Source organism: Rhinatrema bivittatum, chromosome 2 (genome assembly GCF_901001135.1).
Source record: "Rhinatrema bivittatum chromosome 2, aRhiBiv1.1, whole genome shotgun sequence".
Taxonomy (NCBI): Eukaryota; Metazoa; Chordata; class Amphibia; order Gymnophiona; family Rhinatrematidae; genus Rhinatrema; species Rhinatrema bivittatum.
The window spans coordinates 728,828,358-728,855,841 of NC_042616.1; the positions used below are offsets into that span (position 1 = coordinate 728,828,358).

The window sequence follows — 27,484 nt, forward strand, 5'->3', positions numbered from 1 at the left end:
GCATTAGCATACAAACATTACAAAGTTTGTTTTTTGTTTGTATTTTTATTCTGCTTTTTAATTGATAGGGATAAGTTAGAATTTTTTTAGCTCAGGTGAGTTTTTAGTTACAGGCACTTGGACTACTTTTCTTATTATTGGAACCTCACTGTTGGGATGCCCTAATTCTAATGCATCATTAGTATCCTTTGAAGATACCTCTCTCCGAACCATGTGCTGCTGAGCGACTGTCAGCTTTCCCCTTTGTTCTAGTTTAAAAGCTGCTCTATCTCCTTTTTAAAGGTTAGTGCCAGCAGTCTGGTTCCACCCTGGTTAAGGTGGAGCCCATCCTTTCGGAAGAGACTCCCCCTTCCCCAAAAGGTTCCCTAGTTCCTAACAAAACTGAATCCCTCTTCCTTGCATCATCGTCTCATCCATGCATTGAGACTCCGGAGCTCTGTCTGCCTCTGGGGATCTGCGCGTGGAACAGGGAGCATTTCAGAGAATGCTACCCTGGAGATTCTGGATTTAAGCTTTCTACCTAAGAGCCAAAATTTGGCTTCCAGAACCTCCCTCCCACATTTTCCTATGTTGTTGGTGCCCACATGTACCATTTATTTATTTATTTATTTAAAATTTTTATATACCGGCATTCATGTTGCAAACACATCATGCCGGTTTACATATAACAGGGGTGTACAGTAAACAATTCAATAACCTATTTGTGTAGAAGGAAGCAGTTACAAATAACAAGGTAATAGAACTGGGAGGAGAGAAGAAAAGAAAGAGAGCCAGAAAGCCAGAAAGAGAAAGAGAAAAGAAAGAGAGCCAGAAAGCCAGAAAGAGAAGAAAAGAAAAGAACCATGACAGCCAGCTCCTCCCCAGCACTGTCTAAAATCGTATCTAGGGGATGCATGAAGTCCACCACCTTCGCACCACGTAGGCATGTTACCAGGCGATCCTCACGCCCACCAGCCACCCAGCTGCCTAATAATCGAATCACCAACTATGATGGCCGACCAAAGCCTTCCGTCCTGGGCAGTAGGCCTTGGGGAGATATCCTCAGTGCGAAAGGACAATGCATCACCTGGAGAGGAGGTCCTTGCTACAGGATACTTTCCTGCTGCACCAGGTTGATGCTCTCCAATCATGAGACCTTCTTCCTCCAAGGCAGCACCAGGGCTGCCAGTCTGAAGTTGGGACTTGGCTACTATGTCTCTGAAGGTCTCATCTATCTACCTCTCTGTCTGCCTCAGCTCCTCCAGGTCTGCCACTTTAGCCTCCAAAGATCAGATTCGTTCTCTGAGAGCCAGGAGTTCTTTGCATTGCACGCACATGTACAACTTCTCACCAGCGGGTAAAAAATCATACCTGTGACACTCGATGCAAAAGACTGGGAAGCCCCCCTCTTGCTGCTGGACTGCAGCCTTCATCTCAAATTTGTTCACTTCCTACTTAAGTTTTATGTTGCTATGGGAGTAGGAATGTGTCTAATTAATGTCCTTTAAGTGTATTAGTGAATTCACTATATGTCTAGTAGTGGCCTACAGGAGAATGATCAAACTCTCAATAAGGTTTTTTATTTTGTTTTGTTTTTTTGAAAGTGGCACCTGCCTGTAAATTAAAGGATGAGCTAGGGGTAGGTGGGTGAGGGGTGGGAGGGTTGGGAAATACAAACAGTCTAACTTCAGTTAGTCAGCCAGAGTGGCTCACTGCTCTCTTGATTAACAAATGCACCTAATGAAACCAAATCACTTACTTAGGTCATAAGAGTTGCAAGTTGTGAGTGACCTGCTGTTGACAGTGGGGGATCCAATTCGATATCCAGAAGTACGGCTTTCACAACACGTTCTCGGATATTAGTGCCTCTTGTGTATGCAAATGTTGGTTGCTCAGCAATCATTTTATTCTGTCTAAACTAACCAAAGCTTGTAAATAGATGTCACAATAGCTGATGACCTTTCCATTTATGATTATGTGCACACCAAAGAGGGCTTGTTCTCAACTCTGTATTGCAAAACAGCTTCTCTGAGTAGCGTGCTTTAAGATATGTTGTCTGGATGTACTTATATGGATAGCTTCTTGCTACAAAGCGAGCTGCTAAGGATTTAGCTTGTTGCTGAAAGTCTGTCAATGATGAATACAACTGATACATTGAAAAAAAATTGACTGGTCAGCAAACCCAACTTTAGAGTTCTTGGATGATGACTGATAAATTTCAATAAATTATTTCTTTCCACCAGTCTCCTAAATAATGTGGTTTGCCATCCTTGTTTCGTATTCAAAATCATTATGTCCAGAAAAAAAAGAGATTTGTGACGAACTCCAAGTGATGGTAAATCTCAAATTTGTGTTCCAGATGTTTAATCATGAGTGAAATTAAGCTCTTCCACCGACCATGTCCATATAAAAAAGGTGTCATCAATGTAACATGAATAATATGCAATGAGTCAATCCTACTCAAATTTTCTTTTTTTTTTTTTTTCCATTGTTTCATTATATTAATCTTGAAAGAAACCTACATGACCTCAAACACATTCAACATCTGCTGGATTTCAGTGCAAACCAAAATGCCTAGTTTCAGTATAATCATAAGTCAGGGGTTCAAAATGATATTCATTAGTGCACCAATCCAATGTGAAAAAATAAATCGCATCACTTATCTTAATGCCCATGTAACTTCCCCATGGTGTATAAAGGTGCACTTTATTTCTTCTTGACTGCATGTTTTCAAGTTTCTGTCCAACATTTCAAACCCTGATGCAGGGCAGCATTTTGACAGAGATATCTTCTTCAGGTGGAATGTATCATGAGATGTGCAAGCAGCACCGATGTCAACACTTATCAACTGATTTTTTAAAATGGTCTAGTGAGCACTAGAAGAATGGAATCTCTAACTTAAAAAAATAATCAACAAATTGTGATAAGGGTTCTAATAATGATTCACTGGGTAATATTATGGGTCTGGCTGCAGGTGATATAACTGACTTAGGAACTTTTGGAACCCTGTAAATAATGTGTGTGTGAACATTGTATGCGCAAAATGGATATTTCTTTAGTAATAAGAACCACTGAATTGTTCTGTGACAATAAATGTAATACTGCATTAGCTATTTTACTAAGATTAAATAAGTCTTGGTTGATTGTTTTTCTATTGTCTATAGATTTTGAAATAACAAATCTCTGAATATAGCTATATTTTGGTCCATTGGTCCTGGAGGGATCCACTTGCACTTCCTGTGAATTATAGAACTATCAGTAATTTCACAGGAAAATAACTTTACTTGCAGTGACCTGATAAACCAAAACAAAAAATTCTGGCATCTAAAAGGATCGTGTTGGGATGTGGTGACAAAGGATAAGCTTTGATTTAATACTGCTTCTTGTTCTGATAAGACACAATAAGAAAGACTGATCACTGCTGATGTTTCTTGCTCTGGGACCATGTGATTGGACAGTCCATAATTTATTCACTGTACCTGTCACCTTCTCCCTTGTGGTTGGGATATCGCTGATCATTGTATTTCCATTATGTGCTTCTGTTCCCTCAACCTGCATTGAAAAATGTGGTGCTCGTGAATCTTTAATTGAAAAATCATCATTATATATTTTCAGATGTTGTTCAGGACCATCTGATTCATCTGATTTGCTAGAATTACCATCTGATGATAGACGGAATGATTCATTCTTGGCGATTCTGCTCCAGAGCTTCAGTATCCACCAGTATACAGTATAAGATTCATAGTCACTCTGATCATGCCATAATTTATTGATTTTCACCTGCTTAAAAGATGGACAATATTGTTCCATAGATCTCTGAAAATCTCCAAGCATTGCTTAAAATAAAAGAGTGAGATGTTCTCTTTAATCTTGCTCAATGATTCAAAGACTGAAAAGTTGTGTTTACAAAATCATCTTTTTTTGTAAATTCAATTATAAGTACCATCAAATCACAAAAACACTTCTTCAAAATGGCTATCCATTTGGAAATATATTCTGAATTATCTTTGAACAACTTGAGTACTTTGTTAACAGTCTACATGCTGCTATATGTCGTTTCACATTTTCAATTAAAGTCTTTTCATGCATTTTTTCTCAAATTAATTTCTTTATCAAGTCGGTAAGGTCCAACCATAAGGAGGATTCACAGGACTTGAAGATAATCTGCAACTTTGCTTCCTCTGATACAGTACTATTGAAACAGTTAACTGCGTAAGGAGTTGTCCTCACCAGTTTATCATCATCTGGGAGCATTTCTGATCATCTTATAAGGCTCAATGATCTAGCTAAGTACCTTAGTTCTGATCTGGAGGTTCTTTGATGTATTAATTATAGATAGTTTCAGAGTAATCACACAGAGTAAAAGGTTTATGGATAAAATAATAGAAGATGCACGCAGCACAAGATCTTTTTTAATATTTGGATCAATGATTACAAATCCCAAGGGTCTACAACATATTGGCGTATACAATGCTATCCCATATGAAAGTCCTTTATTCACTAATACAATAAGTTTGGATGGATATTTGTGTATGAATCTATATGATGCCACCAGCTTCTGTCGTTTTTGCTAATACAAACTAACACAGTTACCCCTCTCCACAGTGTAAGATATATTACAAAAATATAAAATACAACACATCCCACCCACAAAAAGATTTATAGCTTAAGAGAAGAAAATAAAGATAGAAAATTAACCCAAAGAAAAGAACGAAGAGGTAGTTCATAAATTTTATAGCAAGAGACATCCTGGAATAAGTGTTTAACAAAATACCTTAGGAAATAAATTGTTTTTTTGAGGTAGCACTTAAATGAGCTTCAAAGCTAAGATTGTAGTGTAAAGTGAAGTTATTTACCTATAATTGTTTTCTTTAAATCACAGCAGTTTCATGGAGTTGCACATATAAGTCATGCTGGAGAGTCATGTGTGTTGTCATCAAAACATTCAGAAAACTTTCTAGACGTTTTAGGACATTTGTGGTAGGAATCCCACACACTACCATACCAACTGCCATTTGATTTTAATGAGTAGCACAACAAAAAGCAAAAAAGAGTACAAAGAATAACTCCCCAAAAAATAGAAATTTGAGCTGACTCTGCTGCTGTTTTTGGAGAATAATAATTGCAGCCAAGTAACTTCTCTCTCATAAAAAAAAAAAAAAAAGCAGACTCAGTAAGTCATATCTAGTGGAATACATGGCTATGGGCAAATAAAAACTTGAAAACAAAACAAATACTACCATCAAAGGAAATGAAAACATTTTTGGTCTTTTATCCTTTTTTGGTATAGAATAAAACAAAAAACAAGATGCAATTTTTGAAGCTGAAGTGTGCTTTTGGAGAGTGGGAGTTAGATTCACTCTTAAAAATAGCCCCTGTAGCAAGAATACAGGGGCTCTTAAAAAAACCCAACTTAAATCCTAATGATCCTACCAATTTCCGTCCTATATCCAATCTCCCTTTCATAGCTAAGGTAATGGAAAAATTAGTCAACTCCAGACTATCAGACTACCTCGAAGAACAAAATTCTGTTCCCATCTCAATATGGCTTCAGAAAAGCTTTAAGTACTGAATCACTACTAATTTCACTGACCGACTACCTCATCATGGGCTTGGACAAAGGTCACACTTATTTACTGATCCTCCTGGACCTCTCAGCCGCCTTTGACACGGTTAACCATTCCACCCTACTAATTCAATTAGCAAATATCGGAATAACAGGAACAGCACTATCATGGTTCAAATCGTTCTTAGGGAACAGAAAATACAAAGTCAAAATTCACAACAAAGAATCTCAACATTACTCTTCATCTACGGGAGTTCCACAGGGCTCCTCCCTTTCACCAACACTCTTTAATATCTACCTGCTCCCTCTTTGCCAACTGCTAACCAACTTAAACCTTAAACACTTTCTGTATGCAGATGACGTCCAGATAGTCATCCCCGTCAAGGAATCATACACCAAAACTCTAGAATTCTGGGAAACTTGTCTTCAAAAAACTGATGGACTCCTCTCAAACCTTAATCTAATACTAAACTCTTCAAAAAGCGAACTCCTCCTAATTTCATCTGAAAACAGTAACATCGACTCAAATCCTCCACCCAATTTACAAACTCCACAAGTAAGAAACTTGGGAGCTATCATGGATAACAGGTTAAACCTAAAAGCATTCATAAATCAAACTACTAAGGACTGTTTCTATAAAATCCAAGTCTTAAAAAGAATAAGACCACTCTTCCATTTTCATGACTACAGAACTATTCTACAATCAATAATTTTTGCTAAACTAGATTACTGCAACTCTTTGCTATTAGGTCTTCCATCATCTCACACCAAACCCCTTCAGATGGTCCAAAACACGGCTGCAAGAATATTAACTAACACACGAAGAAGAGACCACATATCACCAATCCTCAAAGATCTGCACTGGCTGCCAATTCACTACAGAATCATATATAAGTCCATAACCATTATTTACAAAGCTATACATCAACACTCTCAGCTCAACCTTCAAATTCCTCTCAAAAAATTCACGTCCAAAAGACCAATCAGAGAGTCCTATAGAGAAACCCTACAAGTACCACCCTCCAAATCCATGAGGCACATAACCGCCAGAGACAGGGCTTTCTCCACTGCAGGACCAACAACTGTGGAACTCCATCCCACCAGATTTGCGACAGGAACCCTGCCTTCCTACATTTAGGAAAAGACTTAAAACGTGGCTATTCATGAAAGCCTTTCCTGAACCAAACTGAACCCTGAACTAAACTGAACCTATTCCATCATTACCTATTCGCTCAGACTTTGCCTTAATCTTAGTAATTAATATCACTACCTCATAAGGGCAATTATTCAACGCTATAAGCACATTGACTGGCATATATGTTATCTATATTTAAACCCCTGCTTCTTTTCTCTGATCCAAGTTATATTTACTCCCTTGTTTTATTGTAACTGCATTCCTTAGCCTTCTCTTGTTTAATGTTTTTACTACTATTACTATTATTACTTAGATCAATGTTATTCTCTGCCTTTTGTTCCCTATCTACTTGTTAATTGTAAACCGACATTATGCGATATTTATCGCGAATGCCGGTATAGAAATACTTAAAATAAATAAATAAATAAAAAGATAAGAATAGACAAAATTGAATCTCAAAGGGTAGTGAGATTCATGATGAATGGACTTAACTCAGTGCAGCTTTGCAAACTTCTAAGGAGGTAAGCCTTAGATTGGTAACATGTTACAACCAGATTAAGCAACTTGGGTTTTGATATGCCTTTCTAAAATCAAAGCTGCCAGGTGACAATGAGAAATTATGGCTATCAATTAAAAGATGATACTGTTTGTTACTCAAAGAATTAGCCAGTTTATTGTCATAAGAAATAAAAAAAAAATTGGTCAGAACCTTCAAAACTGAAAAGATAATCCACAAAGAAGGTAATGCCTCTTGCAGTCCCACAAAGAAAATGTAGATTCTCCTTTGTGAATTTGGCTTTGGGAAGAATACTGGAAGGATAATTGACTAAAATAGGTAAAAATGTTACAAGTTTATGCCATTACCTGGGGCGATGACCCATGCCCAGACTAATATTGTAACATTTAGTATAGGATGGCGCTCACTGATTCTACTAACTGGTGACCACCAAAATATATGGGAAATGAGAGACTTCCTATGAATTAGGTCCCATACAAACTTGAGAATAGATAACACAGAATTGCTTACCTGGACAGCAGGATGTCATCTGATGGAATCCGGCATGGAAATCTTATGTCAAACTTTCTAGAACTTTGACTGAGCCTTTCTAAGCTTGCTCTGGCATGCAATATACCACATGTCCACATGGGGTCCCCTCAGACTTACAACTCAGAATTAAGAAAAAAATAATAAAGATTAAAACCCACAAAGTGGAGACCCAACTCCACAGCGAGGCGGGTGGGTCTTCTGAGGACTGATGTCCTGTTGTTGGAATTTCCCACCACCCTGACAAGGATTCCTGGAGGGACGGGATGACACAGAGACAGTCCCGCAGATCCTGAATGGCCCAAAGCCACTGAGATCACAAGGTCCTTTAGACTCCTCACATGTTCATGCATGCCAAGGAAGTAACATGTACTGTGGCGGCCATGTGGCCCAACAGTCTCAATATATGCCATGCTGATATCTACTGGCTCTTCTGAATCTCTGCCATGAAGGTCATCAGAGTGATGGCCCATTGCAATGGCAGGAAAGCCTTGGCCTGAGCCGTGTTTAGCAGGGCTCTGATGAGCTCCAATTGAGTTAACGGGCTGAGATGAGACTTGGGGCAGTTGATGACGAACCTAGTGACTCCAACACCCAGATGGTTGAGCGCATGGACCCTTCGGCCCTTGCCCCAGAGGTACTCATGACCAGCCAATCATCCAGATAGGAGAAAACAAACTCCTAGTCTGCAAAAGTGCGCTGCCACCATGGCCAGGCATTCCATAAAGACCATTGGGGTAGATGCTAGCCCAAATGGAAAAACTAAGTACCAACTGCTGTTCTCCGACCACAAACTGGAGATACTTCCGGAGGCTGAGAAAGATCTCGATGTGGATATATGCGTCTTTTAGATCGAGAAAGCAAAGCCAATCCCCATTTTGCAGGAAATGGATCAGGGTGCTCACGGAAACCATCTTGAACTTTTCTCTTTTGAGGAATTTGTTCAAGGCCCTTAGGTCTAGGATGGGACTGAGTCCCCCTGTTTTCTTTAGAATCAGGAAGTACCAGGAGTAAAAATCCCTGCCCTCTCTGCCCTGGTGGAAAGAGCTCAATCGCTCTGACTGTTAAAGAGGTAGGAGAGCGCCGACAAAAGCACTTCCTGATGTACTACCAGTCCCCAAAATGGATTTAGAGGGCAATTTGGTGGGGCACTCAAGGTTTAATTTGCAAACTCTGTGAATGATGGTGAGGACCCACTGGTGTGAGGTTATACTGGGCCACCAATTCGTGCAGAACCGCAGCCTGCCCCTGACTAGAAGATCCATCACCACAGTTACAATGGTCTTGGCAACTCTCCCTTTGATCTAGTCAAAACCCCATCCCTGGAGTTGACTGAGGTGCTGGCTGAGGCTTTGGGGCCCTCTATTGTCTTGGACGACGACGAGCGGCCTGTTGCTACTGATGAGATTGAGGTGGCAGAGGACAGTATTTCCTTGGGTGGAAGAAAGACTTCCTGGGGCCAGACCTACAAGGCCTCCTAGATGAGGAGGATAGGTCCTGAATATAGTGGAAAGCTGTTGGAGGACTGCATGGTGGTTCACAAATTTGGGCCACTGCTTACTTCACCTTATCTCTTAAGAGATTCTCTTCTGTGCTCTGCATGACAGCTCGTCGCTCCTGTACCTCCTGATGGAGATCCAAGGCTCCGCAGTCAATTGGGTCTGCGTGTGCCAATCACTGCAGCAGAGACCTTCGATGCCACCTCAAAAAAACCCTGTGTTTTCCGCATTCTAGATCTTTGTGCACCAGGGACTGAAGAGGGTTGAGGCAGCTGCTCAGCCATGTCCTGCATCAGTTTCAAGATGTCCTGCACATTCTGGCCCATAAAGAGCTGGTAGACCGCTGTGTGGGCGATAAGCATAGCACCCTGAAACACTTTTTCCCCCAAGATATTCATGGCCCTCTGATCCTTCCCCAAGGAATGGGTACAAGTGCACTTGGTCTTCTTGAGAGCAGATTTGACCATGACCGATTGATGTGGCAGCTGTTGCTTGTTAAATCCAGGAGCATTCTGGACAAGATATACTGTGTTTGCCTTACTATTCACAGGAGCCACTGAGAGGGGATTTTTCCTCATCCTCAACAGCAATTCCATGAGGATCTCGTGCACTGGGACTACAATGTTCTCCTTAGGAGGCTTCACCGAAAATTAAATGGGGTGGCTTTGGCCATCAATCTGACAAAGCCTGTGAAGGAGAGATTTTCCAGGGGAGACTTCCTTCTGCCGTTGAGAGGAGACAGGTCAGAGGGGAGGCCATCCGATGCATCTAAGGAGGTAAGCCTTAGGTTGCAGAAGTGTGCTTTTGGAGGGTGGGAGTTAGATTTAGTTTTAAAAATAGCCCCTGTAGCAAGAATAGTCAAAATTGAATCTCAAAGGGCAGTGAGATTCATGATGAATGGACTTAACTCAGTGCAGCTTTGCAAACTTCTAAGGAGGTAAGCCTTAGATTGGTAACATGTTACAACCAGATCAAGCAACTTGGGTTTTGATATGCCTCTCTAAAATCAAAGGGTAATAGCGCATCGAAAACGCCAAGCCGCACATTTTACTTTCAGAAATTAACGCCTGCCAAATGCCTGCATTAATTTTGGCCAGTACCGGGGAAGTGTACAGAAAAGCAGAAAAAACTGCTTTTCTGTACACCCTCCGAATTAATATCATAGCAATATTAAGTCGGAGGCCCCAAAAAGTAAAAAAAAAAAATGTAAAAAAAAAAAAATCTTCCCAAGGCCCGCGGGTTGGAAGAACGACGCTTAATTTAGCCATCGTCTGTTTTCCGAACCCATGGCTGTCGGCGGGCTCGAGAACCGAACCGGAAAAATTGAGCGTTGGCTGTCAAACCCACGGACAGCCGCAGCTTCTGTCAAAAAGGAGGCGCTAGGGTCCCTAGCACCTCCTTTTATAGCAGGTCCTCATTTACATATTTTTTTTTTACTGAATCGCGCGCCCAGGAGAGTGGCCTGGGCACACGTCGGGAGAGCAGGTGCTCACCGGCTCTCACATGGGTTTTTCTGTATCGGCCTGTTATATAGCACTACTTGACATATGCAAAATGCTCAGATGGGCTTCTGAGGATGTGGTCACATCCATTTGTTTGGCTGGATTCCCCCTGCTTGCCTACGGAGAATGTAGTTAATGTTCACAATTTAAAAGAAGAAGAATGGTGTCCAAGAAAATAATCCTGAACTTTTCCTTTTTCAGATAGAGGGCTGGGATTCTTAGATTTAAGTTGTGTCTCAATCCCTCATTCTTCCTGGGAAGTAGGTAGCATTTGGAATAACACCCCCAGCACACCCACTGCCCAGACACACACATACACACTCTCTCTTTCCTGTGATGGGCCTCTAAACTTCAGCAGGTTCTGGTGAAACACAGTCTTGAATGTCTTTAGATAGAATAATTTGGAGGACTTTCCCAAAAAGTATAATCTGTATCCTTTTCCACTGATAGTTAGAGTCCAGCCATCTGAGATTATAAGGAGCATGGGCAAAAAACTGATCATCTTTTCTGGATCCAATTGTAAATCTGACCCCAATAGAGTGTGCAGGATGGTCATTAATCCTTGATGATATCTAAGGCCTTTTTCAACTTGTCCTCAGCATGTTTTTCTCCTTTATAAGATATATCAGCAAGGCTGAGTATCACCATTTTCAAGACTGAGGGGATATAATGCATACTCTGCAAAAATGGAATCCTATATGTAATTCCAAAGATGAAACTTCTTTTGAAGACAATTCAAAAAAAGAACACAATATATGATCTCTAATACTGTGTTCCTCTTATCAAGGCAAATATTTGTTGAAAAATATGTAGTTTTAAACCACTGCAGCATTATCTAAAACTGCATTGAACCAAATGTACTGCAGCGAAAAAGGAGGTACATCAATTAAGTGGTTTTCACTTTAATTTCTTTTAGGCTGTAAATCATGGATAGCCCACCATGTTCAAATGCAGGCATATTTAACAATAAGGATGGCCACAATCATAAAAACATGTTTTCATCTTATGAGACCGAGATTTAAATTCTCCAGATGCAGAACAAAACCCACGGAGCCATACAAATTGTCCAGTAGGAAGATTTTCATGCAGCCTCCTTGGATGACAACTAGAGAATTTCAAAAGAGTATTATATTATGATCAGTTAATTTCCTAAAAATTGAAAAACCAAAATGGTCTCCAGGTAAACAAACAGTAAGGTCTACAAAAGAAGTAAACTCTTTGCTCATCTGATAGGTGAAATATGTCTTCAAAAATTCAATAGAATTCTATATTTGAATTATTTGTTTTTTTTTCTGAGCAAGCTACAGATGAATTTGTAAGTTTGGTGGTTTCTAGACCATCTAAATGGTTGCCACTTGGCCCCATAAATCCAGCTATTTTTACTTTTCTGGAACTGGTTAGGAAGACTGCATGCTAGCGTCACATCCTTTGAACTCCTTTTGAAATATGACATGGGATGAACATTTGGCATTAAAGTCCTTGAGAAATGAGACAGATATTGCCATTTAAACTGTGGATAAAGGTGGACCAACTTGTGGTGCTGAATAGACAAGATTATATCAGTGAGAACTTATTGTTATTTGACTCATCTTTTTATCTCCCTTTATAGGGTGAACCTACAGTGACCATTAATAATGATAAGCGTCTTGATTAGGTCATATATATATATATATAAGGGCTTATCACTAATATATGCATGTAAAAAAGAGGTAGTCTAAGGGCGTTTCAGGGTGCTCACGAGTAAGTCTTACTTTATTACATGTGTATATTAAAATAGGTAGGAAAAGTATGTGTACACAATGCATTGATATATGTTCTTATGCATTGCATGTATTTGTGCATAAACCTACATACATGCTTATGTTACGGGGTAGCGATACACTTATTTTATAAAGTGTGTGTATATATTATATGCATAGATTATAAAATACTAGTATAGATCTGCTCACCACCATCTATACATGTATAAGCTGCCGCATGCATTTATTTGAAAGTTATCCTCCCTGTCTATATTTATTGATACTTTCTTGTGCTCATTTATTTCATTACTACACTCAAATATTAGGAAATCTGCAGATATTATTACAATGTTAGAATCTATCAGGTTCTTTTGATGATGCAACTTTGGTAACTATTGACATTGAATCACTAAATACAAATTCCCCTGAAGATGAAGTGATTCAGATTTTGCAAGATATTTTAGACACACTGATACATACATTGGGCTAGATTTTAAAAGCCCTGCGTGCGTAAATCCTGCCGGATTTACGCGTGCAGGGCACTCGTGCGCCGGCGTGCCTATTTTGCATAGGCCGCCGGCGCGCGTAAGTCCTGGGGCGTGTCCGGGGGCGTGTCCGGGGTCAGGGGCGGTCCAGGGGCGTGGCGATGGTTCGGGGGCGGGCCGGGAGGGCGGTCCCGAGTCCCCCGGCACTGCGGCCTGTGCCGGGGGATGCCGAGGCGGCGCGCGCAAGTTACGCCTGCTTCAAGTAGGTGAAACTTGCACAACGAAAGGTAGGGGGGGAAAGGTGGGGGGACGCGGAAGGAAAGTTCCCTCCGAGGCCGCTCCGATTTCGGAGCGGCCTCAGAGGGAACGGAGGCAGGCTGCACGGCTCGGCACGCGCAGGCTACCGATTTTGCGCAGTCTTGTGCGCACCGAACCCGGATTTTATAAGATACGCGCGGCTACGCACGTATCTTATAAAATCCGGCATACTTTTGTTCGCGCGCGTACTTTTTTAAAGATCTACCTCAGCATGTTTATGTTTGATAGCTGGCAGACTAAAGGAATGGCAATGGAGGCCACTATAACCCCTGATGAGGCAAATTATGCATTTTCAACTCTGAATAGCTTTGGCTGCCAAAGTCCCCATTCACTATGTTTTGGTGTTATGAACTTGGACAACAATTGAATTGCAAGCTTTTTTCCCCAGAGGATAAATAAGTTATGAAGAAAATTCAAGTGTCACTTATCAAGTGAGGAAATAATTGATATATATTTTTTTTGTTTTTAAGATCTTACTATTCTTTATCCCTATAAAATTGTTAAAACAAGCCTACATTTGATCACTCTGGACTAACTCTGGTTGAAATTTAGAGCCTAAAAGATGTCAAAACCGTGTTATATACATACTTCCATTTTCACTACAGATACATTTGATTCAATGCAGTATTAGACAACACTAGACTGTTTTATAACTACATATTTTTCAACAATGCTTGGGTTGTTAATTTCAGGTCTCATGCGGAGCATGAACTGATTCATACAAATAGCACAACAAAATGATACCATTCTAAAAAGACTGGTTTGATTATGTTTAGTTCCTTTTTTGTTTTTATTGGATATCAATAAGGCTGTCCTCAAATCTGAAGTTTGAAGCCCATAGCCATTCAATTTTGCATGTGTTAAAAGCTTAAAAAGAGGCTGAGCAGACTAGATGCACACTAAACTTCTTTCCTTTAGTTATAACAGAATGAAATTCCTATTGTTTATCTTGAGGCTAATGCAAAGAAAAAGTATGCACTTCCTTCCAAAAGCTATACAGCCAATAAGTCATTCAGACCTAATAATCTGTTATAATGGAAAAAAATCCCAAATACAACATTTTAGCAAAAGCTTCTTCCATCAGGTGAAGCCTGTTAGGATTCTAGCCTAGTGACAGAGACACATGAACTCTAGGTTCCTTGGCTTTCTGCCATCCAACTTGACTATTGTGCTACGGATGGGCATTCCCTGTGGTCAAATCTGAAGTAGAATGAACATGGTAGTGCATATTCATTTTTTATTCATGGACTACAATGAGCAAGGATGTTCCTATGACCTCATGATTACAATGACTGAAAGCCTCTTCTGCCAATTAGAAACCACTCCATGGAACATAAAGTTACAAGTGTCATAACTGGAGATACTGTGCTTCTTGTCTAGGCAAGCTGTGAAAATCCTTGTGAATTTCTGGTGATAGACATCTTATAGGAGTACTTTGGTATACTTGGCGTGGAGAAGTAGCTTAGTGGTTAGAGCACTGGGCCATGAACCAGGGAAACCAGGGTTCAAATTCCACTGCTGCTCCTTGTGACCTTGGGCAAGTCATTTTGCCCTCCATTGTCTCAGGTACGAATTTAGATGGCAAAACACCTATAGTACCTGAATGTAATCCACTCTGAAGTGCTGAAAAAGCAGAATATAAATCAAATAAATAAATAAATGACACTGCTGGCCTGCTTTGATTACATCTCCAAGAAAAAAATATATCCAAATCAAAGGGAGAAACTTTCTTATGAAAAGAAAAGGAAGACAACTGTAGAACAAAGTAGAAAGCCCAAGCCAATATGAGGCACCACAGATTCAGATTAACAAATTGGTAGTGAAAAAACAAAACCCCAAAATGGTTCATTGGCAACAGATCTGGCAAGATATTCCTGCTTGGACAGATAATGATGAAAGTGATTAGCAGTTGTTCTGGTAGCACATGGTATTACCAACATGCCTATGGAAAAGGTTCTTCTCAAAAGCTCTTCAGCCTTTCCTTTGAAGCATGTGACCCATATGTAACACTCCACTGAGTTTGCTTGTTATGAGAACATTTCTCTATCCTTTTTTAATCTGTAATAGATTCGTAAACTGTAGCCTTCTGTACTGTAAATTTTTACATATTCTATTATGCATAAGTATGATTGAGCTTTTTTAATGAATGCAGCCAAATGAAGCAATTTTGCACTAGATGGTTTAAAAATATTTTTTTGCAAGTCAAAAAATATTGAAAAGTCATTAAATTTATGTATGTGAATTTCCCAGTTGCTAGTCCAAATTTAAAGTTATTCAATTTAAATTATTTAATATGACTAGGTATACAATACATTGTATTTCCAACAATTTTTATGCTCTGATTTGAATACTGTGAGATGAATGTACAAGTGGAGTTTATACATTGAGAGTTCCATATTCCAAAGCCATTTAGACAAATAACATAATAGTTATCTGTCTAAATGGCTTACCCGGCAATATTCAACCTTTATCTGACTAAATTCTAGCCAGCTAGAAGTTAGGGAGCTAGAATTTAGCTGAATAAGTTAGGGGTGGTCCGGGGCATAACTGGGAGGAGCTGAATAAGCTGGCTAAGTTAACCGGCTAACTCCAATATTCAGAGTTAACCAGATGCGTTAGCCAGCTAAGTCTAGTCGAGTCAAAGAGCTGTCGGCTCTTTGACTCGACTAGACTTAGCTGGCTAACTAATTAAGATAGATGGCTATATTCAATAGTGTGGCTGCACTGTTGAAAATGCCTCCAAAGTTAGCCGGATAAGTTTATCTGGCTAACATTGCTATCTGGATTGTGTCTGAATAAAGACCTCTGCATTTTTTTCAAGGTTGTAGTGAAATTGCTGATCATTACTAGTCTAAATTTGAAATAGCAAGATCAAGAAAATACATTTCCTCTAGACTGTTATAATTGCATCATAGCAAAATTACCTTATAGTAATTATTTCCCCTAGATTTGCTCTGATGTACCAACTGCAGTTAGTTCTAGCAGGATATTCAACAGGCCATCCTGGGCTGGTGATTATCCCACTTGGAGCCCTAATTTGTTCTGGAATTCCTCCACAAGCTGAAAGATATTGAAAGTAATCCAATTACATTTTAAATCATCAGGACACATTTTCAAAATTATATGTATAGATAAAACATGTAATGATTACAAAGCAGAAAGAAATGTCTGAAAGAAATCAGGAATAATTTAAATAGGCAAAAAAGGTAAATGAAAAGAAAAATTGCCACAGACTATTAGATATGGCAGGTGATGGCAGGAAATGACGAAAAGGTCCATCCAATGTGCCCTGTTATTTCTTTCTAGAGTGTTAAGGATATAGCCCAGTCACCAGCCATAGAGGGTGAACACTTTTTGTCATTATCCTCCTTTGTATTTTACCATCTATGGCATAAAGATCCTCCAGCATCCCTCTCCCTATCTAACCATAGGCTTTGTAATAATCTAAATAACTAACAATAGAAAGTATGGTAGTTACCCAAGCATCAGCAGAGAGGAGCTGAGAGCACCTGCATTTCCACTGGGACTTCTAGTTATCACTGTACTTGCAGACTGCCAGACAGACCCAGCTGCTAGATAATTCTGTCACTGCAGTCTGCCAGGCATACCCCAATGAATGGTTTGCTAGACTTCTAACATTTCACATTACTCACCTGCCATTGTGGTAGCCCCAACATTTGGCGAATCGTTTGAATTGGGCACCTTAACCACATGTGCTAGATCATATTTCTCTTTTCTCTTCACTTTTTTTGCAACTAAGGGACCTTATGTCATGCATTCCTGAAGTCTGTTAGCATATTAGGCTTTACCACCTACTCTGGAAAGGCATTCTGCACACCCACCTCTCTTTCTGTGAAAAAATATTTCCTGATGTTGCTCAAGAGTCTACTCCCTTGGAGCCTCATCTCATGAACTCTTCCTTTAGAATTTCCTTTTCACTGAAAAATGTTTACAGTTTCTACATTATTAACAAATTTTAGGTATCTGAATGTCCATATGATAACCCTCCCGTCTTTCCTTTCCTCTTGGGTATACATATTTAGATCCATAAGCCTTGGCTCATAAGGCTTTTGGTTCATACCCTCCACCATTCTGGCAGTCCTTCTCTGAAACATTTCTAGTCTGGACATATTTCAGGTGAGGTTTCACCAACAATTTGTACAATGGTATAATCACTTCCTTTTTTTCTACTAGTTATGCTTCCTTCAACGGACCTTGGTATGCCACCAGCTCCGGCCACTACCTAATCACACTGTTTTGCAATCTTGAAAATCATGGTTGTAGTTACCCCAAGGTCTCTTTCCTGCTCTGTGAACATCAGTATCTCATCCTCCATCATGTAGCGCTTCCTCAGAATTTTGCATTCTGAATGCATAATTCCATATTTAGCTGAAATCAGTTGAATAATCCTTCAGCTCTTAGACTGCTTTTCATACTGTCCATTCCCTTAGGCATGGCCTTTAATAGTTTACATAATTATGTATTTATATAACAGTAAATAATGATTGAATACAAAATGGCATTTGAAAACCCTTTTTATTTACAATTTGTTGAGCTTTACTTTTGTGCACTCACAAGCTCTGGGTTTTGATAACTTTTTCCTCCTTCTACTAGATGGTCTTAGATATGGAAAATGTACAATAAACTAGAAACATGATTTAACTGGAAAAAGAAAAAAATGTTGGTAATTATCCCTGATGATTAGTCAAATAAATACTAAAATTGAGGATAAATAAGTTGCATACTTGTTAACAGGTATTTTCAGTTAACAGAAGAATAAGTCATGCAAGTGGAATATAGGTTATGTCATCTGACAGCACTGATACAGAACATTTCATGCAAAATTCAGAACAGCCAAGAAGACTTTACTGGTTATATGCAGCACCTTCCTGCACAACCACCACCATGAAGGTCCCCTCAGTCCTATATAACAGCTTATAGAAGCCAGCTCCAAAAGGGGAGGCAGGAGGGAATGTGTCCCCAATTATCCTGGGATATACAGAAACTTACTTGTTATAGGTAACCAACTTAATTTGTTTCATCAAAAAGCAGGATATATCGGAGGAAAACAAAACACCAATAGGCAGAATAATATTTGTGCCATTATTTTTGTTTCAGGGGTGGGGGTAACAGAGGAGGTAGAAAACCTTAAGTTATAATAAAAAAAATAAATAAAATAAATAAATAAGAGCAAGTTTGTTTACCGTAAATGGTGTTTTCCATAAATAGCAGATAAATTAGCCATGCTGTATGGGTACATTCTCTGTGCCACTATGTGGCGGAGCTCTCAAAGTCTAGTAAAGTCTTTTAGCTAGGTGCTCCCTCCCTCCTGTATCCTGACAGGATCACCTCAGGCTCCTCGGTCAGTTTGAAAGCAAGGTAGGTATGTTAGAACTGTCCGGGGAGGCGGGCGGGTCAGCATGGCTAATTCATCTGCTATCAACGGAAAACACCATTTACAGTAAGCAAACTTGCTCTTTTCACGTAGATAAGCAGCTGAATTAGCCATTCTGTATGGGAGTCCCCAGCTGACATATTGAGCAATTAGTGTATGTCATTGAAAAAATTTTTTTTTGCTCAATACGATAATAGTGGCAGACAGTTCCTATGAAGGCTGTATTTGTTTGAAATTTGTACACTCCTGTAGGATAGTCCATCCGAAAAAGGATCATCTGCCGTCTGTTTGTGTAAACAAGGTGGGATGTGAAAAGTGTGTAGCGATGACCATGTCGCTGCGGTACAAACGCCTATGAGAGGTTCTTGACGGAGAGGGGCAATCGAGGCTGCTATTGCATGCATGTGATGTGCCCTTAAAGTCGCAGATAGCGTGTGAGACCTTCTATTAAAGTTGAACTGGAATAGTTGGATATGCTTGTGGATAAAGTTATTTTCGTCACTGGACGCCCTTGTGCGTTTGGATAAAACAAAAGACCCGGTTGAGAGGGTCGATTGGGTGACAGAGTGTGCTTTTGTAGTAAGCCAGAGCGCGTTTGTAATCCAAGGTGCGTAACTTGTCCTTAATGGCATTGGCATGAGGTCTTGGATGGAACCTGGATAAGGTGACGGATTGGTTAATGTGGAAATCTGAAATAGCCTTTAGTAGCAATTTTGGGTGAATGCGCAAGGCCAACTTGTCATGGTAGAATTGACGATAAAGAGGGTAGTGAACCCAATGTTTGTAACTCACTTACTTTCCTTACAGAAGTTAAAGCAACCAGAAAAGACACTTTCCATGTGAGGTAGCGAAGGTGAAAAGTGTCCTAAGGTTCAAAGGTGAAAGCATTAGCTGTTCGAGAACTATATTAACGACCCACGGTACCGGTGGTTAGGTGCAATCCTCCTTTCATGAAGCTGGAAACTAAGGAATGACATGAAATAAGCTCTCCAGCCAGATGAATGTGATAAGCTGTGGGAGTGCTTAAAGGAACTTGTTGCGAGGACGTAGCAAGGCCCTTGCTGTAAGCAGATGGAGAGAGGAGAGAAGCCGTTGAGGCAATAAGTTAATGGGTGGAGACCCATTGATGTGCACCAGGAAGTGTTATGGGAGCACTTTCTCTGGTAATTAAGTGTGGTTGACCCTTTCCATGCTGACAATATTTCATTAACGGTAAGAGAAATGCGTAAGTGCTGGTAAGCGATCCTTCCAGTCTCCATGCCGTGAGGCGTAGGGAGAAGTAAAGAGGATGTAGCAGTGTTCCCTTGTCTTGGTAAGAAGTTTGTCTTTTTTTCTTTTTTCTAGTAATGTCCATTTGTAGGCTTTAGCGTGGTTAGGCACACAGCTGTTCTTTGAGGTCTTTCCGTTGTAGCTGCAACATCTTTCCATCCCGTTGGCACTTCGGCGCGTTCATGGCTGTTTTTGAGTTCTTATTTTACTTTATTATTTTTTTTTTTAATAGCGGCGAATGCCGTGATGTTGTTAGGTGTTGGCGTGCATAACCGCGTTTATGCACCTAATGCCCCCGCCTATGGCCATGCGCATCCAGCGCCCGCGCCGATGTTCGGCATCACCGGCACCCGCATTGACATTCAGCGCCCCCGGCGTCCCCGCCCATGTTCTGGCATGCCCTGGTGCCCGTGTCAATGTTCGGTGCATTTGGTGCAGTTGGCGCCCGTGCTGAAGCTCAGGTGCATGCTGCGCCAGTGCCGATGCTGCTATGAATGGCTGGGATGTCCGAAGCTCGTATCAAGGCCACTGCAGGTTGATATCGATGCCTAGGTGCGCTTGTGGTTGCATCGATGACTCGGCATGCTAGCTATGCGTCTGCTGATTTTAGTGCGCTGCCACTTGCAATGAGCCCGCGCTCTGGCGCACGCGAAGCGCCGGACCTCCGGCGCACACGTCAATGTCCTCAGCTTGCCGAAGCTGACGTCAATCAGTCGGTGCGCCGGCGTGCAAGTCGATGTTTCGGAGCCATGGCACGAACATCGATGCCTCGGCGCTTGCATGAATTTGGCGCTCAACTCACCGGCCTGCCACAGGAAAGATCAGCTGTGAAGGGCGCCCCTCCCCCAGTCTCTACTCTGTGCCTGCCCGGGTAGGCCGGGGGGTTAACCGAGGAGACAAGTGAAAGCAGCACATCGGCTGGGAGCGGGGGGAGGGGGTACCCCGAGATGTTAAGCAATCTCGTGAGGGCAAGTCTGTTGAGGAAGATTTCTGTCTTCCTTTTTTTTTTTTTCTCTTCTTCTTGTTAGAGATTATTTATTTATTTATTTTTTTTTTTTTTTACATATAGATATAGGTTTTTACAAGTATAGTGAGGAGAAGTAGAGAGCTCCGTACACTATGTTGCATGGAAAAAATTAGACTGAGAAGCCTGAGGTGATCCTGTCTTACTAGACTTTGAGAGCTCCGCCACCTAGTGGCACGGAGGACGTACCCATACAGCATGGTTAATTCAGCTGCTTATCTACGTGAAAAAAAGATATGGTGGTGGGGTGAAGTTAAATTCAACCCTTCAAATAAACCCTAAGGGACAAACAGAGCAAACCTGTCAAGAGTTTGTGACAAATAACAATGAGAGGTAAATGTGTGAATACAGGTTGTAGCTTTGCTAATCTCTTCAATGGAAATTGATCTTAGATAGGCAATCAAAGCAGATATTGCTCTAACATTATGAGCCTTGCCATAGCCATCTAATATTAGAACTGTTGGGCATGACAGAAAGAGGTGCAATCTGCTATCCAGTTAGAAAGTATCTATTTGGCTGCAGCAATTCCAGCCTGTTTGGATAAAATAAAACAAAAAGTCAGGTGGACTTTCTAAGAAATGTGGTCTGCTCCAAATAGAAAGCAAGGGCTCTCTTGCAATCCAGATTGTGCAAAGCGTGTGGACTGGGAAAATTGGTAGAAGGACAATTAATTGATTATGGTAGAAATTCAATACAATTTTAGTCAGAACTTTGGGTCAGTGCACAGCATCCCTTTATTTTGATGAAACTTAATATACAGCAGAAATGTCACTAGGGTCAAGAGCTTACTGACTTTACAGGCTGATGTAGCTACCACCAAATACTATTGTATGCAAGAGTTTAGGCACCCTTGGTCAAAGTACGTTTCAATGGATCTTTACGTGAACAGAAGTTGGCACAAACTGTACATGGTAGAAAATTAAACAGGTCACATTCCAGAAATTTTTAAGGCAATATTACTATTTGCTGACTTTAACAGACTGAAATAATTATAAATTCAATATGCCATGTACAGAAGTTTGAACACTTGTTCAGTTAGTATTTTTTTTTTTTAACACCTCCTTTGGCAGAAATAACAGCTTCCAGATGTTTCCTGTAGCCACTCAGTCTTTCTATTCTTGCTTTTGGAATTTTTTCCCACTCCTCCTTACAGAATTCTTCTAGCATAGGCACATTCCTATGTTTCCTTGCATGCACTCCCCACACATTTTCAGTAATATTCAGGTCTGGGAACTAGGAAAGCCATTCCAAAACCTACATCTCTCTTTCCTTTAAGTACTTCATGCTTGATTTTGAAGTATGTTTCAGATAGCTATCTCGCTGAAATATCCAATCTCTTAATTCAGAGGGAGTACTGACAGCGGAACCTTCTTCTGATGGTGGTAAGTTAGACTTGCTGGGAAAGATTGTTTAAATCTTGAGAAAACATTTCTTGAAGGGTTAAACTATTATTGGCTGTGTATACTGGGAGCTAGTTTTAAGGTTAGTATAGGGACAATTCAGGCCACCATTTTCTGAGTATATCTTAAAGGAGCTTGTTCTCTCTGAACTAAAAAAAAAATGGGAGGATGCAAAGCATTATGGATATTCTTTATTTTGCAGGGCTGGCACAACCCACTGTGCCAGCTTATGGAGTCTAAGCAGTGCAGAATCTGGTTTATCTTCTCCATATCCTAATGTACAGTAACTGCCCTACCCACCGCTTCTTCTCATTTGTTGGTAGGAATAGCGCTTAAAAAACATCAACTCCCGTGCTATAAGGGGCCAGTCTCATGGTACGAGGCTCAAGATCAATGGCAGAGGAAGGCAACACCACCTTGAGTGCCACAAATAGCACTGGTTTTCAGAATATACACAACAAATATGCATGAGATGTATTTGCATACAATGAAAGCATATCTCCTGCATAATTATTGTGGATATCGTTAAAACTAGGCCTGTTTGCAGCACTTGAGGACTGGAGTTGCCTACCTCATTTTTGGGATCCATATGGCTCATACCATTAGACTGGACTCAAACAGCATAGGAAGCTGATACTATGTTAAAGTGCTGCTCCTTCTGCCAAGTGGGGAGGATTGGAAGATCATGATGCAGAGGATCACTGGGTAGCGAGGAGCAAGGGGATCTGAGGAGGGGATGTGTGAGAGCCAGTCTGTCTACCATTAGCCTTGCTAGAAACAAAGAGCTTGGATGCCGATTGGAGCACTTACCGCTAATGTAATTTAGAATCCATTCAGTTCTCTATGCCAGTGGTTCCCAAACCTGTCCAGGGGAACCCACAGCCAGTCAGGTTTTCAGGATATTCACAAAGAACATGCATGAGATAAATTTGCATGCAATGGAGTCAGTGCATTCAAATATCTGTAATACATATTCATTATGGATATCCCGAAAACCTGACTAGCTGTGGGTCCTTCAGAACTCGTCACTTCTTATAAAAAAGTATGAACCTTCTAATCAGAGAGATGTGCTTGGCCCTCATCCATATGCACTGACTATGCATGTATTATGTCTACTGACTTCTATAAAAGCGAGTTAAAACAAAGTCAAAAAGCCTGCCAAAAGAATCTCCCGCCAATATCAATGTAGAGCATCCTTGGGACCAGCATCAATAAAAGCCTGCCTGCCTGCATTCTTGCCTGTTCTTCAGTGTTTAAGCAGACATTCATCTGAGATGCCTGCACCCAGCTGTTGAGTCTTCCAGACCTACACATGGATGAACACAGATGCAGATGTCGTAACAGAGAGAAGCTACCAGTCTCTTTCAACCACTGTTTGCCAGGGTGATTAAAGGACAAACTAACTTTTAATTAAAGTCTGAAGTTACTCTTTGCTTTGGGGTAGTTAATCTGTAATTTCTCTGAAATAAATCTGTGCAAACATTAGGTCAATAACCTGTTGTGAGACTTTAGAAACTATGAAAGTGCATCTGGTAGGAGGCTTCAAATGAAGCAGACCCCACAAGAAACGTACAACTAAAGGCTGTACAGAAACAGGTCCACCTTCTACATGTTGATGGCATGCGCTTATCTCACTAAGATGGACCCTTACTGAGTTAGTCTGGTAATCAAGCAGGCTTTGTGTGGAGCAGGAGAAAGGATCTAGGACCTTTTGCTCATACCACATGCAAACCTCCACTTAAATCCATAGGAGTTTCTAGTGGAAAGATCTTGAGAAACATCTTCAGACAATTCAAGAGGTTGGAGAACCTCTCAACATCCAAGCAGTGAGTGACAGGGACTTGAGGAAGGGATGGTGCAACCTGCCTTGATCCTAAGTGATGAGATCTGTGGAAATTCCCAGCCTGATTGGTTTCCTGAGAGATATCTCCTACAGAAGCGGGAACCAGGCCTATCTCGGCCAAAAGGAGGCTATGAAAATCATGGTCCCCTTGTCTTTGAGCTTGAGTAAAGCCTTCACTACTAGAGTTACTGGAGGATACATGTGCAGAAGATCCTTGCCCCAATGCAAGGCAAAACATTACAGACTAGTTTGCCACACACCCTCTGCCTGGAATAGAAGACAGGGACTTTTCTGTCCCAAGGAGACATGAATAGACCATCACTGGTGTTCTCCAGCAGTGGATGATGTGGTTTGCTACCCCTGGTTCAGAGACTACTCATTTAGCTGTAAGAACACATAGAATAGACTTAGTTTTTGGGTACTTGCCAGGTTCTTATGGCCTGGATTGGCCACTGCTGGAAACAGGATGCTGGGCTTGATGGACCCTTGGTCTGACCCAGTATGGCATTTTCTTATAGTCTGTCTACTAGCACAATCTCCACTCCAGCTAGGTAAGTGGTTCTGAGAACCATCTCCTGAGAGATGGCCCAACTCCAGAGTTGGATGACCTCCTGAAATAGAAGGTACAAGCCCATACCTCCCCACTTGTTGATGTAATACATCACCACTTGGCTGTCCATCTGCACAAGGATAACATTGTTAGACAGCCAATCTTTGAAAGCCTTGGAGCTCGAGGAAGTTTATCTGATGTAACTTTTCAAGGGCAGACCAAGAGCCCTGAATGCAGTTCTGGAGAGATATGAAGGGTCAAAATAATCAACAAATTTATAGATAACCACTTGGTTCAGAAAATCTTTTAAAGTCGTTTCATAAGGGACTGTACAAGTCTGGTTTCACAGATTTAAGCGGATGCTAATGTCTCCTTGGCTGCTTAAATGTTTGAATCCCAATGCTGACATTTTGAACCTTTCTGCTTGCTTATATACAATAAAATTGTGTTTTGGGACTTTATGGACATTGTAGGGTCTTTGATATCCTTCCCCCTCCCATTGATTATTACATTATCAAATGATATCACTCCAGAAAATATTCTGGAATTTTGTATTCCTGTGCAAAATATTTCTTTTCACTTGTAGTGTGTCACTTCAAACACGAATTCTAAATAAGGAAATACTTGTGCTACAGAACATGTACTTAATATATATTTTTGTAAAACGTTGCACTAGTATTTTCCTTTTAAAGATTTGTAGTACTGAATTCCAGTAATTGTATTTGTCCTGGAAAACACTGTAGTCTTTGTGATTATTTTTGTTGAGCCTTTAAAAGAAGGTATTTAAGTACATGATCTTTCAATACAGCATAGATCACCTTAAAAAAAAAAAAAAAAAAAAAAAAGGAGACCTGTATAGTATGGAAAGCTCATGTACGACATTTTATTGGTTCTTTTAAAAGATACCATAACCAACAAAGATGCCATAAAAAATTCTAAAAGGTTTCTTACAAATCCAATAGATGGTGCTATTACACCTTCACATGCATTTTATCAATTAATAGCTGTATTTTATTGCTACAAATACAGACTGAACAGCATACATATATCAATCAAAGATTATGGTATTAATGTGTAAGAGGGTTCAATGAATATGCCCTCAGGTTAAAAAAAAAATCATACGAGAAAAATAACTCTCTCTACTTTAATACAATTAAAGTGAAATCAGCATCTTGCAATATAAAAGGACATGTAAACATATTTTCCAGTTTGGGCTCAATTCAGTTTATATATTTTTGGGCTCTGGAGGGCAAACATCTAACAATATTCCAGTGTTCCTGAACAGCAAACCGTCAAATGGGGATATTTGAACATTACCAGGGATGGTAAAAAATAATAATAATTTGTCAAGAATCAAAACAGATATTTGGGCAGGAGCCCCTACAGATGCTCCAATAACCACTGTGGTTATGCACACAGATCTGCACAAAGGGTTATACCTATGAATCTTATTTGTCTCTTGGGGGTCATCAAATCTGAATTTATTTATTCTTGCTTCAGGCTGAAATTTCTCCAGAAGGTCCCATGCCATAGCTATGTAGTCAAAGGAAATAATTTTGACTATTTTCCTTTCCTGACAAAAAGGGTAACATTAACAATAAATACCCACACTGTTTTTCTCTATCACATCATCAGAAAAAAAAATCTGTGACAAGAGAAAAGATCTAGAACCTTGCCCTCACGCCAGATGGAAAACATCCTCATGGATTCTTTTCTAGAAGATACAAGGATTTGAGACACATTGCTAGAGAAACAGAGATCATATTCCATCCCCTTCGATATCCAGACTGTGAAGACCAAAGCCTGGTTGATGGGATGGAGCAACATTCCCTGTTTCTGTGTGTTCAGATTTGGGAAAGTTCCCAACTTGGTCTCCTCAAAGTTGTATCAATGTTCTGGCCATCTCAAATATGGAAGAATACATATTCAGATGTCCGGTTCCTCAAGGAAGGAAAAAGAGGTGAGCTGCTATTCTGTCTTCTAATCATCTCTTGCAGGAAAGGACCGATACATTCCTGTTCTGGACTGTTGCAAACAGGTCCAGACTTAAGCCTGCCCCATTCAGGGAAAATTGTGTTTGCCACATCCTGATCTAAATGTTGACTAAATTTGTCTGCCTGGATGCTTTCTCTTCCTGTCAGGTACATGGCTTTTATGATCATCCCTTGAGAGAATGTCCAATTCCACCACTTGACAATTTCCTGACAGGGTGATGAAGTATTTTCCTCCCCATTTTTTCAGGTAGCACATTGTTACCTGGTTGCACTTGGACTAGGTCAATTTGATTGATTATTTGATTTCTGAAAGCCTTTAGAGCATTTAAAACTATCTGTAGCTCAAGAAGGTTGATGTACAACCCCTTCCTTTTGGAGAGACCAAGGGTCCTGGATGCTAAGCCCCTGATTATGACCAAGCTAACCCAGGTCAGAAGCCTCTATAATTAAGATAATTTGGTAATGAAAAATATGGAAGGGAAATCTCAGACCAAAATGGAATGCAAGTTACCAAAAAAGGGAATCTTTGAACTCCTCCACGACAGAGATGTTCTAAATTCCTGAATTATCTGGTTCCACTGGGACTTTAGGGTCCATTGTACTTGTCTCATATGGTGATGTGCCATAGAAGGTATATGAATTGTGGAAACCATGTTGTTTTCAACATGGGCCAAGCTGGGCATGTTTGTATCCAAATGATCTCTTTATTATTTGGATTCAGATAGAGTTTGATGTTTTTAG

At 40.4% G+C, this 27,484-nt stretch overlaps 1 protein-coding gene across 1 annotated transcript in view; it reads right to left on the reverse strand.

Moving 5' to 3' along the window:
- The window catches only part of LRP12 (LDL receptor related protein 12), a 201,048-nt gene that overhangs the window by 95,311 nt on the left and 78,253 nt on the right, over positions 1–27,484 (reverse strand). The window contains exon 3 of the mRNA XM_029591864.1: positions 16,193–16,328. Within this exon, the coding sequence (XP_029447724.1) occupies positions 16,193–16,328 (136 nt within the window). The remainder of the gene's footprint in view (positions 1–16,192; positions 16,329–27,484) is intronic.